Consider the following 15,847-nt stretch of genomic DNA (forward strand, 5'->3'; position numbering starts at 1 on the left):
GTCAGTGGTGTAAAGTAACTAAGTACATTTACTCAAGTAATGTACTTGAGTACAATTTTGAGGTACTTTTACTTTACTGGGGTATTTCCAATTTTCAATACTTTTATTTCTACCCCACATCTCAGAGATAAATATAGTACTTTTACTCCACTACAATTATTTGAAAACTTTAGTTACTAGTTACTTTGTAGATATAAATGATTACATTATAGAACACACATTAACCACTTCAGCCCTATTTTATACATAGGCTATTTGAAAATAGCCGATCTACAAGCTCACAACGAGCCGCATCGCGACGCGTTGTGAGCTTGTAGATCTGCTATTTTCAAACATTTTAGTACTTTTACTTTTGGTACTTTTGTACATTTTGATACCAATACTTTTTTACTTTTACTTTTATTCCGGACTTTATACTTGTAACAGGGTATTTCTACATTGCAGCATTGATACTTTTACTTAAGTAAAACATTTGAGTACTTTTTCCACCACTGGCTAGAGTGTCCCCTTCCTCTTCATCATAGACCTGGACTATGACGAAGAGGATTCTACTGTCACGCATGGACAACTGGGCTGATGGGGTCTTCACTGGCATAACACACACACACACACACACACACACACGCACACGCACACGCACACACACACACAGTCTTTATTTAACTATGTTTACCTTCAAAAATACAGAATGTTGTCTTCCTGGACACAGATGATGCAACACTGTATCTTTAATCTGATTGGCTGATTCTTCTAAACTACAGAACAAGCCCTCCTTCCTTCTCTTTCAGACGCCAGAACTTCTGAAGTAAACACCTGATTCTGAGAGGTTTATTAATCTAATATTTTAATTTCTTTATTGTGATCAGTTCAGTTTAGTTGTTATCAGTGATGATGAAGATTACAGCCACCCTCCTCATCCTCTCCTCTGTACTTGGTGTCAAAGCGATCCCAGGTGGTGAGTACATTTATGTTTTTATATATAAAATGTGCATTTATATATCTACTATTATTATATAAACTATACATCTACTATAATAAATATGTAATCTCAGGTGGTAAGTTATTGTATAAAATACATTTATATAACTACTGTTATTATATAAACTATACATTTATATAGCCTATCTACTATTATTATATCAAATATATACATGTGTATATCTACTATTATTATAATATATACATATACATTTATATATATATACTATCATAAAAATATAATCCCAGGTAGTAAGTACATGACATTTATGTTATATGAAAAATGCAATTATAGTTTTACTGCTATTATATAAAATATAAATGTACATATGTATATATGGTTATGTATGAGTGCAACCTTAAATCTCAAGTTGAGGTTTTTATTGTATTGTTACTTTGTGTCATTATTAATTGTTACTCATCTATCAAAATACTATAAAACATGTGAATCTGACTGAGATGTTACGTCTAATATTCAACATTTGGTTTTCTATTGAACTTCAGAACTAAACATGGTCATGTGTGATTTATAAATTCATTCATTTCTTTCTTTCTTTTCTCTCCAGCTGTACATGAGGATATTAGAGTCACTGGCTGTTCTCACACAGATAAGAACACAGATGCAGAGTACATGTTTGGACTGGATGGAGAGGTGTTGTGGTACGCTGACTTCACCAAAGGGAAGGGGGAGGAGCCTCAGCCTAAGTTTGTGAATCCAATCACCTACCCAGGAGGTTATCCATTTGCTGTGGGTGATCAGGAGGGATGCAAACAGAACCTGGTCACCGCTCTCTCTGCCTACAAGAACCCACCTGTGAAACTAGGTACAAATACTGACTATAAATATTAACATTAATAATTAACTACACTACTGTCTAATATCAATGAAAAGATGTTTTTATTTAGAAATATGTTTTCTATATATTTATTATAATAAACAAGTCTAAACATGAACATGAATTACTAAGTCGCCTGCGTGTAGACACACACACACACACACACAGAGTCACGATATGCACGTATTCATGCACGTATACGCAAGCACACGCACAGATACACACACACACACACACACACACACACACACACACACACACACACACACACACACACACACACACACACACACACACACACACACACACACACACACGTGCGTGATAAGGGAGAACCAACATGGTTTTCAAGAGGAGGAGAACTACCGTGACCCAGATCTTGGCCCTAAGGCAAGGGTTCCCAAACTTCTCAGGCCATGACCCCCCCCCCCCCCAAGATAATCATATTTGAACTGGGGACCTAACAATAATAATGAACTACACTACTGTCAAATGAAAATATGTTTTTATTTAGATTCTAATTATTTATTATAATAAACAAGTCTAAAACAATATTAAACAATATTTTTGTTAAAAAATAAATTAAAAAAAATCTCCCCAAAATGTCAAATTGTCTTTAAACATAACATGAATCCATAGCAAACAGATAAATGGAGGCACAATGCACAATAACATGGTATGTTTATACATATTTTGTAGAGAATTTGTATTTTGCACTGGCAGGTGCGTAGGAGCAGGCAATATAAAACACAATATAAAACACAATTTTATACATAAATATACAATATATGTCGTAGCCCCGGGTAGCCCCCCCTACCCTACGAGGTAGGGGGTCCCTGCTCCATCTACCCATCAGTTTGGGGGTCCCTGGCCTGAAAAGGTTGAAGAACCCTGGTCTAGACAATTTGGTCAAAAACCTAACACCCAAACTTACGAGGCGCCGATACGATACGATAATACTTTATTGTCAGTTTGCACTGAAATTTGTCTTGCGACCCAACAGCCATGTATGCAACATATAACAGTACACACATTTGACATGACACAAGAAAACAACAAAATACATACATAAAGACATGCAAAGACAAGAGCAATGTCCATCACTCAGCCTACCCCTGGCTTATAACTCCTGATTAAGCCTCAATGTCGTCTGATGGACAAAGGACCTCTTCAGTTTGACCTTATTGTATGTAGGAACACCGTATCTCCTTCCTGAAGGCAGCAACCTATATTCTCCATACAAAGCATGGCTAGTGTTTGAAGTGATATTCCTTGCCAACCTTATCATACTGTTATTATACGTAGATGTATAGAGCCTCTGAAGTGGTTGTCCAACAATCTTTGAACGAATGTTCACTTGCTGCAGCAGTTGTGATTTTAAAGCTACAGACAGACATCCATACCAGGTGGTACTACAGTACTGCAGAACACTCATAATAACAGAAGTGAAAAACAAAAGAAGAATCTGTCTACTAGCACCAAAAGATCTCAGACGGCGAAGGAAATAGACTCTTTGTTTTGTCTTCTTACCCACTGATTCAATCTGGTCTTTCCATGACAAAAGGTGGTCTATTACTACTCCTAGGTATGTATACGAACATACCTGGTTGATCTGTTCACTATGAATAGTAATGGGGGATCTGTGTATCTCTAGTGGAGCACCAAAAACAATCTCTTCTGTCTTTTTTTGTGTTAATGATAAGAGCGTTGTTATCACTCCACTCCACCACCTTATTTACTAGAATGTATTGGTCTGGTTTGTCAGTGCGACATTCAGACAGACATTCCTCAGTACGACAGCTGTCAGTATAAAGTGTGAAAAGTACAGCTGAGCTTACACAACCCTGGGGAGCACCAACATTAGTAGTTAATGCTGAGGAGAGGGTTTTGTTCACTTTCACCCTCTGTACTCTGTTAGTAAGGAAGGAAGCATACCAGTGAATTAAGTCTGGATTCAGTTCCAACTGTACCATCTTTGTCACCAGAATATCAGACTGTATTGTATTGAAGGCTGAAGAGAAGTCTAAGAACAGCACCCTTGCATGATTCTTATTAGACTTATCTAGGTGTTTTGTAATGAAGTGGACCAGTGTGACAACCGCGTCCTCTGTACCGCAACCTTTCTTATAAGCAAACTGACAGGGGTCAAATTTGTCTTTAGTTATACTCACAAGATGTTGCAACAGTATTCTTTCCAGTGATTTCATGGTCACTGAAGTGAGAGCTATGGGTTCATAATCTTTATGTTCTTTTGGACATTGGAATTTGGGTAGTGGTTTTATGTGCGAGGTTTTCCAACACAGAGGAATTATGTGTGTGTCTACAGAGGTTTGAAATATTGGTTGCCACACAGGAGCCAACTCAGATGCAAAGTTTTTGAGGAGAAAAGCACTGCACTCGTCCGGCCCATTAGCTTTCCTTGTGTTAGTACACCGAAACACTCTCCTGACATCCTCTTCAGTGATGATAATTCTGTCTGAGGGGGCAGGTGTTACATCCTTCAGTATTTCAGGGCACTTAGAGGAATCACCTAATGATTCGAATCTGGCATAGAAAGTATTTAGGTCATTGGCAAAGCCAAGTTCATTGTCTGTCACAATAGGTTTGGTTGGGGATGACATTCCTGTCATGGATTTCATAGTATCCCACGCCTTTTTGTGATTCTTGGCTTTAAACGCATCCTCTAGATGCTGTCTATGTGCCAATTTTGCCTGCCTCATTTTAGTTTTTAGCTTTTTTTCTGTCAATTTGAGTGCACCGAAATCTTTGTTTATGAAGGCTGTTTTCCTTTCATTTATAACATTCTTTATGTCCTTGGTCACATAAAATGTATTGTTCGGATAGATTTTAATTTCTTTTGTAGGAACAACCAGCTGTACACAAAAATTAATGTTATCATTTGTAACTGTGGTTACTTCGTCCAATGAACCATCTCTAAAAGTGTCCCAATCTGTACAGTCCAGGCATGCTTTTAGCTGTTCCTTGCTTTCATTTGTCCATGTCCTAACTACTTTCTTCTCCTGCTTTCCTCTCTTCAGTTTTGACTTATAGACTGGAGTCATGCACACAACATTATGATCATAGGTCAATATAGGCGGGCCTACCTTGGCAACATATGCTTTTGGAATGTTCACATAACACTTGTCCAGAATGTTATTTTTCCTAGTTGCATCCTTGACATACTGTTCGAATCCTGGCAACACAGTGTCTAGATAACACTGGTTCAAGTCTCCAAGCACGATTGCTGGTGCCTCTGGGTACTGTAGTTGTCGATCCGCACTAAACTTGCTAAAAACATTGTTCAGGGGTCTGCCATGAAAATAGTCATACCAAATGATGAACGCACCGTGATGGTGCAAAATATGCCGTGAACGTCCCAAGAGCGGATAAAAATCAGCGCAGCAACCTTGGGGGGGGGCACCAAACACCCCAAAAAAAAGGTGGAATTTAGAAGCAGGGCGCTCCAACATTGAAACGTGCCGGTGAAGCGTCCTTTTCTCTCGCGCAGCACCCCTCCCCCCAAGGTCCAGGGGGCACCGGACCATCTATTTGGTGACCATCTCCAGGTGCTCTTCTGAGTACTAGACCAAAAAAGTTATGTGCACTCAAATCTGCTATGTTATTGTCTCCGCCAGGCCGAAAGGCATGGCGAGAGAGTATGTTTTGCCCCCTGTCCGTCCGTCCGTCCGTCCGTCCATCTGTCCGTCTGTGTGTCCGTCATTCTGTCTGTGTACAGCTAATCTCCGGCACCGTTGGCTTGCTCGCAGTGAAACTGTGCACACGCACTCCCTGGATGCCACAGCAGAACCTCTGCCCTAAATTTTTCACATGGGCCTTTTATAGTGCCACCAGGAGGCCGATTTGTGCAAAACATATTTTTTGACAGTACTCCTACAGATTTTGTCCAAAAATCCCGCAAACCGGTACACAGTATCTCCATAGTCATTAAACGAAATGGGTCATTCCGATTTTTCATATTCCATCCTGATTGGCTAAAAATGGCTTCCAAGGTTTGCAGGAGTGCTCCATTTTGAACAAAATGCCTCAAATCATGAACAATTTTGCGCTATGACGAGGAAGAAATGCCACTTGAAAATGTTCAAATCAGCCTCATGGTGGCGCTATAACAGGCCTATTCGTGTTTTTACCTATAATTGCACCGATCTGTGTAAAACTTTGTAAGCGCACTCCCTAGAGGTCAAGGAAAAACCTTTGCCCTGCATTTTTCACATCTGCCTTTTATAGCGCCACCAGGAGACCAACTTATGTAAAACATTTTTTTTTATATTACTCCTTCCGATTTTATCCAAATTTCACGCAAATCGGTACACATGATCTCTATAGTCATGTGATCAAGACGGATGTGTTTTATTTTTCATATTCCATCCTCATTGGCTAAGATTGACATCTAAAGTTTGCAGTAGTGGCTTGTTTTGAACAAAATGCCGCAAATCATGAACGCAGCGTCCGATTGCGGTCAAACTTTGCACGCACATTCACACTATGTTGAGGAGCAAATGCCACCCTTTTCACATTGGCCTGTTATAGCGCCACCAACAGGTCTAATTTAACAAAACAAATGTTTTGATCAAAATGCCTCAAATCATGAATGCAGTGTCCGATTGCCGTGCAAGGCCTAATAAGAAATGGCCCCCTTTTCACTTTGGCCTATTATAGCGCCAACAGGAGGCCACAATAACCTACCTGACCTGGTGGAGACCTGTGCTCCGAGGAGCACTTTTTCTAGTTATTCTATGTATTTGCTGTGTCTACAGAACAACCTGACACCATGCTCTACTCCAAACACCATGTTGAAGTGGGAGTGGACAACGTTCTGATCTGTCATGTGACCGGCTTCTATCCTGCTCCAGTGACCATCACATGGACCAGGAACAACCTGAACCTGACCTCTAACATCACAGACACCATCCCCATCCTGAAGGACAGAACCTGGAGACAGTTCTCCAGCCTGAAGTTCACACCAGAGCAGGGAGACATCTACGGCTGTACTGTGACTCACCAATCACTGCCTGGACCTGAGACCAGGATGTGGGGTAAGAGCACACACACACACACACACACACACGCACACGCACACGCACACACACACACACACACACACACACACACACACACACACACACAAAATTGACAATAGAAGATTGGAAAAGCGTTGCTTGGTCTGATGAGTCTTGATTCGGGTGGTAGGGCCACCAGCCTGCCTTTTATCAATGGTTCACGTTTGGACCAAAGTCCAAATCACCTTTCTTTCCCAATCTGCTCAGTTTGAACTGCAGCAGATCATATGGACCATGTGTGCTAGCCTGGAATGGTCAGACTAATATCACTGTTTATTACACGGCTTGGTTGAATGCTCTATAACTCACCGCTGTCTAATCAAAGACTCAGAACACCTGCTAATGTCAACCTGCGCTGCTTGGTTTTATGCTTTATCCAACATGACAGCCATGTAAACAAACAAACAAACAATGTCATTTACAACTAAACATTGCTTTTTGAAAACATTTGAAGTGAGAAATACATGATGCAATAACCAAAAAGTGATTCTATTTGATCCACTGCACTTCCTTGTTTATCGAATCTGACGGTATTATAGGGAAATCTAGTGGTATATAGAATGGGGATGAGTGTGTTTTGGGGCGAGTCTTCCTTTTACCTTATGGACTGCGGTCAATTGTTTTCCGAGGCGAACTTGTCCGCCCAGCCCAATACTTATGGAATACTTTCATTGCTGTAAGCAAGGAAATGCTTCGTTTTGTTCTTACTTTTGGGTCAATTTATGTATTTACTTATTAAGTAGCCGTATAGTAAGCAGGATAATGCATGGGGAGGTGGTCATTATTGAAAATGTAAGCGTCGGTGCATAATCCCCCTGTCGCGCTTTAATTTTCAATAATGACCACCTCCTCATACATTATCCCTTGCGTAGATACATGCAGTTGTATTTTAAGAGTTGCTGAAATATAATTGGCGTGTGTGTGTGGTGTGTGTGTGTGTGTGGGTGGGTGGGTGGGTGGGTGGGTGTGCGCGCGCGCGCTGTGTGTGTGTGTGTGTGTGTGTGTGTGTGTGTGTGTGTGTGTGTGTCTCTCCAGATGTGGATCATGACCTCCCAGCCCAGCCCGGTGTGGGTCCAGATGTGTTCTGTGGGGTGGGGCTGACCCTGGGTCTGCTGGGCGTTGCCATGGGAACCTTCTTCCTCATCAAAGGAAATGAATGCAACTAAAACCAGAGATTGTCATGTTGTAGATAATGATGTTCATTTAATCATTTATAATTAACATCATCGTAAGTCATCATAAACACAACTAACCCATTTATTATCAATTCATCATGAATAAAAAATAATAATAATAATTTGATAATAGAACGCAGATCTGTGTCTTTGGCGGGTAATGTGTTAATAGGTCTGAAGGGTAACATTGATTTGTTGTGGTTTTGTTCATATAAAATCAAGGTTGTTGAGTGTTCTAGTGAACATCATATCTAAAATTTAAATTTGCATCATCTGCAAATTTGCATCATCTGTCAACACGGTACACAGCCATTTTTAAGTTAGTCAATAACTCACTTCATGTTTCAGATAATTTCAGGCACCCCTTCTAGGATGTCTTATGATGACCCAAGGGACATGTATGCCAAATTGTATGCTTTTATGAGATTATTTAGTTGTCTTTTTAGTCAATCGACAACACTAGGCGGCCATTTACAATTTTGTCAATAACTCAATTCCTGTTTCAGAATCCTTTGGGCACCCCTTCTAGGATGTCTTAGGATGACCCAAGGGACATGTGTGCAAAATGTTATGATTTTTGGAGATTCTTTTGGTGTCTTTTGAGTCAACGGTCAACAGTTTAGGTGGCCATTTTGAATTTGTCCATAACTCACTTCCTTTTTAAGATTTTTTTTGGGGACCCCTTCTAGGATGTTTTCGGATGATCCAAGGGACATCTGTATCAAATTTCATGCTTTTATCCGCCGCGTAACGATTTGGCCATTTTTTGACGTTAATGCCCCCTACTAAACCGCGATCAGCCATTTTTGGGGCAATGGCCCGTTGAAAACGGGTGGTTTTTATCTTTAAAAAAAAGAAACTGAGTTAAGGCCTTTGCAGACAAGGTGCGATTTTTCGCACGGAAAAAACGGACAATATAATTTTTTTAATGAACACATGGTTCTCAATGACCTCATGCACACTGTCTCCGAATTTACCATGCGGCGATGTGATGCGGCGATGCGTTTTTTTCCCAATCGAACCCAGTTCGATTCGTGCGTCTTTTCACATGTGGTAAAAACTGATTGACTAATCGCACCCTGTCTGCAAAGGCCTTTACAGTTTTTCTCAAAATCCTATAGTTGGGACGGACGGATGTCATCCGTCTACTCCTTCTCTGAGTGACGAGGGATCATTCCAGAGCTGTTTTAGAGCGCCGCCTTGTGGAATTAAAAAAAAAATTAATAATTTGATAATAGAACGCAGATCTGTGTCTTTGGCTGTAATGTGTTAATAGGTCTGAAGAGTAACATTGATTTGTTGTGGTTTTGTTTATATAAAATCAAGGTTGTTGAGTGTTCTAGTGAACAACATATCTACAGTTTAAATGTATGATGTTTTGAATGTTTCAATAGAACTTAATAAAAAAGAATGTTACTTAAATAAAACATACGGCTTCTGTGGTCTTTGTGAGAATATGGTTCTGGGGATATTAATGACACGAGATGAGATTAAATTACATTAATAAGATGATATGAATAAAATGAGATTAGTTTAATACAATGAGATGATATGAGTGAGAAGATATTAATAATAGATAGATCTATAATAATAGATGAGATAATATATAATAATAATTATAATATATATGATAATACATAGATTACATAAATGCTGTATGTTATATTACTGGTTAGTTGCTTTATTGTCATTGCATAAGAAGAGGCAATGAAACTTAGTTCAGCAGCGTCTTAGTTCAGCAGTGTTAAAATACTAGAGACACTACTAGCAATACTTTTATACAAAGTGCTTTACAGTTAAACATAGGTGGAGGGAGAAGTTATGAGTGGAGCAGTTGAGGGCATCTGGACCAATAATGAGGATTTATTGCAGTTAAAGATGGAGTGCCATGATATTTTTCAACCCTAAAACCTGATCATAAGGTATTATTATTATGTAAGGATTTTTTTCAAAAAGAAAAAGTGTACAGTAAGTGTTAAAATGTTGTTTTTATGTAGACACACCCACCAGTTCATTAAGTATACCTGGTTTCACTTAGCACCACCCATCTAATCCAGTCCCTCCGCCTCCTCCTATAAGACCACCCACCTGTCCTAGTCCTTCCCCCTTATCACTAAAGGACTGCCCATGGTTCTGCCCATTTGTTTACAAAATGGCAGGAGGACAAATTGGACAAATACAGCCATATATGTTTGAACCTGAATCTGGTTCAGATGAAGATGAGGAGGAAGAAGAAGAACTACTCCATAACCGGAAAGCCTCATCAACCCTTTGCTCAAATCCCAAATGCTCATGTGTGCAACGGATAAATAAAAGGCTTAAAAGGACAACTTTGTTTTTTTACAACCAAGGTTTATATTTTAGCTTGTAATTAAAGTAAATAAAAGATGAGTGTTATTTATTTTTCATTTACTGCTTTCTATAGTTTTAGCAATTTTCGCGATATTTTTTACAGTGGGCGGGGGCATTCTGTCCGGTGGCTAAATATGCCTTTTTTACACAATAAAAAAGGTACGGTGGTCTTTGATGGCCAGATGTGATTATTATTGGGGGCTAGAAGAGCTACTGTAAATAATAATAAAGAAAACACCGGGTTATTGTGTAAAAAAAATACATATTTAGCCACCGGACAGAATGCCTCCCCCACTGTAAAAAAGATCGCACAAATTGCTAAAACTATAGAAAGCAGTAAATTAAAACATTTTAACACTCATCTTTTATTTACTTTAATTACAATCTAAAACATAAACCTTGGTTGTAAAAAACTAAAGTTGTCCTTTAAACAGAACCATCAGTTGTCATACATTCTTACAGATGTGCCATGGTGATGTTCAATATCCTGTGATCCAAGTAGAACTTTATCTTACAATGACTATGGTATCCATTACATCAGTGACATTATTTATAGCATCACTGCACACATTTTACTATCATTACAATACATTTGTATTCCTTCAACCTGACATTCCCATTTAAATGGGCTATGTATTCTTTCCATACATCCCCTTACTAGAAAATGGAAATATAAGCTACAGTATATTACAGTAGGCATATGCATATAAAACGTCTAACTAGATGCTCTCATAATGTATTCAGAGCCATTTCCACCTTGATAATACACTTCTGTTTGCAGAGGCACAGATAATTCGTTTCTTTTTTATTATATTGACAAACAATCACGCTATGTATCTAATCCACCTGAACTAGCTCTAGCGACCCTAACGTTGGCTGAGACTGTATGACTCGAGTTGGTCCCGCCCGCGTCGGTATGTTCTGCCGATTTAATGTAAATGTTTTACCTTCTGAACATCGTATGAAAAATCTAAAGGTAGGCGCCGTAACCTACATATGTCTGTTGTTCCGACGGCGTGAAACAACGCATCGATGGGCTCAAACAACCATTTAAAACCTTAGTTTGTTGGCAGCCTGCGTTGAATTAACATGGAGGCTCGTCCCTGATCTAACTCTACGCCATGTTAAACGGCGATGCGCGTTCACGACCAGCACTGTCTCTGCACGTTGAATTCAACGCAGAGTCGCAGACCGGCACAAAACTCCGATTTAAAAGGTTGTTTCAACCCATCCATTAATTTCTTCACACCGTCGTAACAACAGACGACTGTAGGTTACCGCGACTACCGTTACATTTTCCATACGATGTTCAGAAGCGATCTTATTGACGCTGAACTAAATCCCACAACTAAACGGTGGGGGAGGTCACAGACACAAGGCTATGTCAAACCGATTCATGCTCCTAAATCATTTTATTGGGGCTGGCGGATGTTTTAATTTACCGGTAACGCTCCTGAGGTGCTGCTTTCTGTGTCTCCAGGATAAATCGTCGGAATATAACCTGGCTTCAGTACTTTCCTGTTTGCAAATCCCATATTGACTTGCACTAAGTTGGTGAAGCAGTCATCAACAAAATGGGAACTACACACCCGAAGCCTGGTAGAGGGGGCTGAGAGAAAAATCCTGTCTTTATAAATGAAATTAAGCCATTGATCACGTTTGTCCGTGTCAATGGGCAAAGTGTGAAACAACTGTTTGATAGCTGTCACACAGCAGCACAGAACAAACCCTGCCATGGTCACACACACGTGTGTTTGAGTCAGCTCCGCCCACAAAAGGTTGTAGTATAAATGACAATGATAATGAGGGGAGGTGCGGTGGGTGGGTATGGGCATTGTTACGTCAGTATGTCGCTGTTTTTGGATTGGCACGTTTGACTCTCAAGGTTTCAGCCTCCAGGAAAAAACTCCAAATAGTCAGAGAAGACATGAAACACCTTAAAACCACCAGCGGGGGCCTTAATGAAGTTCTATCAACCTCATAGACACATGAAAAACAGAAAAAGTGCAAAAACATGGCACCACCTCTTTAAGTTTTTTTTCATCCAGGTTTTAATGTCAGTCAGGTAGGTGGTGAGGGTGGAGAGGGTGGTAATAGTAATGGTTTTGGAAGGGAGGGAGAGCTGTGTGTCGTCGGCGTAACCAAGCCCCCAGAACTAGCCTGGTAAACCCTCCCTCCGGAAATCTCATTTGTAATTTATTTCAGGAGTGAGTCTGGCATGATCGCCCATTCTGCAATGTTGGCTGTGGGCTGGAGTTGGGCGGGAGTAATACCGTTGACTGACAACCCCTTCAGCCAATCAGCAGTGTTCCCCTTCAGCCAGTGCATTTTTACCACCTCCAGACTAATGCCCAAAATAGGTTGCCTTATTCGGATACATGCGTGTCACTGCCCGCCCCTGCCGGTTCTCTGATTTTTATTTTTAAATAGGCTCTGTCATGATTAATTGACCACATATATGAAGTTAAACAACTAAATTCTATCCAAACGATATCTTAAAAGTAAATTCCATGCCTCAAAAAAGAAGTTAGAGAGCAGTAAAGTAAATACAAGTAAATACAACGCACACAAAACATTGGCTGCCGTTTGTTTTTGGTCGGCTGCACTCGGTTCCATTCGGGCTCACTCGAACTCGCCACCTGATTGGCCAACTTTCGCTGTCAATCACAGAACGATGAGCGACGACGCTGATAGGCTTGTCCATTTGGTGAACGGGCTAGAAATGCCCAGACAAGCCTTCATGCCAGACTTCTCCCTGGAATCAAATGGAAATGAGATTTTCCGGAGGGGCTTTACCAGGCTACCCCAGAACCACGGTAGAACAGTGAGGCGGCCAAGCCTGGAGGTCAAATCTGATATTGCAACACTTCCGCATTTTGCACGTGCATCTGCCGTTAGTGCGCCTGCTCACGACGCGTCATGACCCAGGAACCAATGGAATGGAACCAATATGGAACCAATATTTCTTACTTCCGGGTGCTTCAAAACGCCACTGAGCAATTTCATTGGGCAGGGCAATCCGCCCTCTAGATATATTATAACTCTATGGGCGTAACAGTGAAAATGGAGGCCATGGTGGCGAAGGAGGATCTGTCCGAGGGGGAGAATATAGAGAATAAACAGGGGAGGGCCAAGCACCGAGCCCTGGGGGACACCATGGGTGACAGTGGTTGTAATGGATTTGCAGTTGTTTATGGAGATAAATTGATGTCTGTCGGATAGGTAGGATGTGAACCAGGAAAGGGCAGTGCCGGTGATTCCGAGGGTGGATTTGAGGAGTGAGAGGAGCATGGGGTGGTTGATGGTGGATTAGAGGAGTGAGAGGAGCATGGGGTGGTTGATGGTGTCAAATGCTGCCCTGAGATCAAGGAGGATGAGGATGTTGAGTGTTCAGTGAGCCAAAGTTGTTTTTGCTTTAATTGAACTGTCTGTTTTGTTTTTGTTTCCCCACACTGTTTGTTGTGGAGCACTTTGTAAATTTGTTTTTGAAAGGTGCTACACAAATAAAGTGTATTATTATATTATTATTATATAAATACATACACTAATATACAAGAAATCATCAATACTAGGAGCAATACAACTATATTTACAGAGAAAGAGTGGGGGGTCATTTCTTTTGGCGAGCTAAAAGACTCACTCTGTCCCAGAGGGAGCGGGACACCACTAGTGTTAGCATGTAGCTAACGCAGCATCACAGACAGTGAAGATACACACTGACAAACAGAGAAAAATCTACAATAAATCTATAGTCTATAATCCTTAATGTCACGTCACTGCATAGATGCAGAATCATGCATGGCAGCATCGCAATGCATCTTAGAATCAATTATTTTCCACATCTCTGCAGCTAGGGGTTCAGTGTCTTGCTCAAGGACACTTTGACATTAAGCCAGGAGCCGGGAATCGAACCAGGAACCTTCAGATTCCTTATAAGCCACTCTACCTCCTGAGACACTGCCCTCAGCCCTCCTCTTCCGGTGGCGGCGCCTATGTTTTCATACCCACACTGAAACAACATTTCTCCATGGAACACTATAAAACGTTTCTCCCACGGAACATGGATCATTTGGGATGTACTCCAACACCTCAGTGTCACTGAAGACTAAGCTTCAAACCTCCCAAAACAAACTGATTCGACTACTTCTCGGACTGGGGCCCATGACCCACCTCTCTCCCACTCACTTTACCAGCCTAGGCTGGCTCAAGGTGGAAGACAGGGTTAAACAACTAAAAATGGGACTGGTCTTCAAAATTGTAAATGCAGATTTGCCCGAAATGCCCCCTATACCCGCTTATCTGTCAAAATACCTCCAAAAGGTTAGTGACACCCACAGTCATGAAACTAGAGGGAGCGTAAACAACAATCTGGTACCACCCACCCATAAAACAAACATGGGCAAATTCTCCTTCTAAACCACGGCCACCGAGGTATGGAATAGCCTAACCCCATCCCTCAAAAAATGCAGTTTGTTGGGCTCATTCAAAACAGCCCTAAAAACTCATCTTTCTGGAGGCCATAAGAGGAGGTAGTACCAGTTTCCCTGTAGACAGATGACCCCCCTCCCCCCCTTTTTTTTAAATATACTTGTATGTTATTTTTCATGATGTTTTTTTTGTACATAGTGGTATTTTTGTCTCTGTTTCTTATGTTGATTTGAACTGTTTGGTTGCTACTATATATGTCTATGAAATTAATTCAAGGACCCCAACGGAAACAAGTCCGCAAGGACTATTTTGGTTGGACCTTTTAGACAAAAGTATTATAAATGTAACTGTGCTGTTTTTCATTCTTTTGCCTAATACACATTTCAATCAATCAATCAATCAATCAAACAAACAAATTAAAAAACACTTCTTTATCAAGCAGTACGTTTCTCTGTGATTCTAAACTGACCCCAAGACTCTTTCTAAAGTCACTGACTGTCTTTATCACAGATATCTACTGCTTTCAAAAACATAAACTGCATAAATAAGTTTAAAAAAATGCTCATAAATCTAATAAAGAGTGACTCAGGATGCATCATGCCGCGGGGGACAACGGACGGACAGACGGACGGACTGACGGACTGACGGACAGACGGACTGACGGACGGTGAACGTCTGTGAGCAGCTAAGATCCTGCAACGTTGGACTGATCGGTGTGAAACTGTGCACACAGACACCCTGGAGGCCAGAGCACAACCTCTGCCCCACATTTTTTCCCATCAGCCTGTTATAGCGCCACCAGGAGGCCGATTTCTGCAAAACACAAGGTCTTGGTGTCACGGTGTGGACTGGGTGGAACAGGGTAGGACCCAAACGCAGGACACGACAAAGAGAAACGGGTAAACAAAGGGCTTTACTTCAGTAGAACAATACAGAACCCTCAAACGTAGAGGGAAAACACACAGGACAGGTAGCACACCAAACAATACAATGTCCAAGC

The 15,847-nt window shown here is 40.8% G+C and overlaps 1 protein-coding gene across 3 annotated transcripts; it reads left to right on the forward strand.

Moving 5' to 3' along the window:
- Window positions 1–798: 798 nt before the first annotated feature.
- On the forward strand, window positions 799–15,188 carry LOC308097527 (H-2 class II histocompatibility antigen, A-U alpha chain-like). Of its 3 annotated transcripts, none has more exons than XR_013934221.1 (5): window positions 799–955; window positions 1,545–1,802; window positions 6,686–6,868; window positions 7,928–9,427; window positions 14,618–15,188. XR_013934221.1 is itself a non-coding variant. In XM_080445348.1 (4 exons), exons 1-4 carry the CDS (start codon window positions 889–891, stop codon window positions 8,056–8,058), a joined length of 735 nt encoding a protein of 244 aa, XP_080301474.1. In that variant the 5' UTR covers window positions 799–888; the 3' UTR covers window positions 8,059–9,474. The 3 variants fall into 3 exon arrangements, 1 of the variants encoding a protein (XP_080301474.1); XR_013934222.1 differs by having other exon boundaries at window positions 6,590–6,868; window positions 14,618–15,187; XM_080445348.1 differs by lacking the exon at window positions 14,618–15,188 and having other exon boundaries at window positions 6,590–6,868; window positions 7,928–9,474.
- Window positions 15,189–15,847: the final 659 nt, after the last annotated feature.

This window comes from Gymnoscopelus braueri (assembly GCF_963280865.1).
Source record: "Gymnoscopelus braueri genome assembly, chromosome: 12".
Taxonomy (NCBI): domain Eukaryota; kingdom Metazoa; phylum Chordata; class Actinopteri; order Myctophiformes; family Myctophidae; genus Gymnoscopelus; species Gymnoscopelus braueri.

What these genes read in the sequence shown, in the direction of transcription:
- LOC308097527 (XM_080445348.1), top strand. Translation starts at nt 889, where the DNA reads ATGATGAAGATTACAGCCACCCTCCTCATCCTCTCCTCTGTACTTGGT. An exon ending in TGTCAAAGCGATCCCAGGTG is followed by an intron (nt 956 to 1,544) that starts GTGAGTACATTT and finishes TTTTCTCTCCAG; the next exon opens with CTGTACATGAGGATATTAGA. An exon ending in GAACCCACCTGTGAAACTAG is followed by an intron (nt 1,803 to 6,589) that starts GTACAAATACTG and finishes CTGTGTCTACAG; the next exon opens with AACAACCTGACACCATGCTC.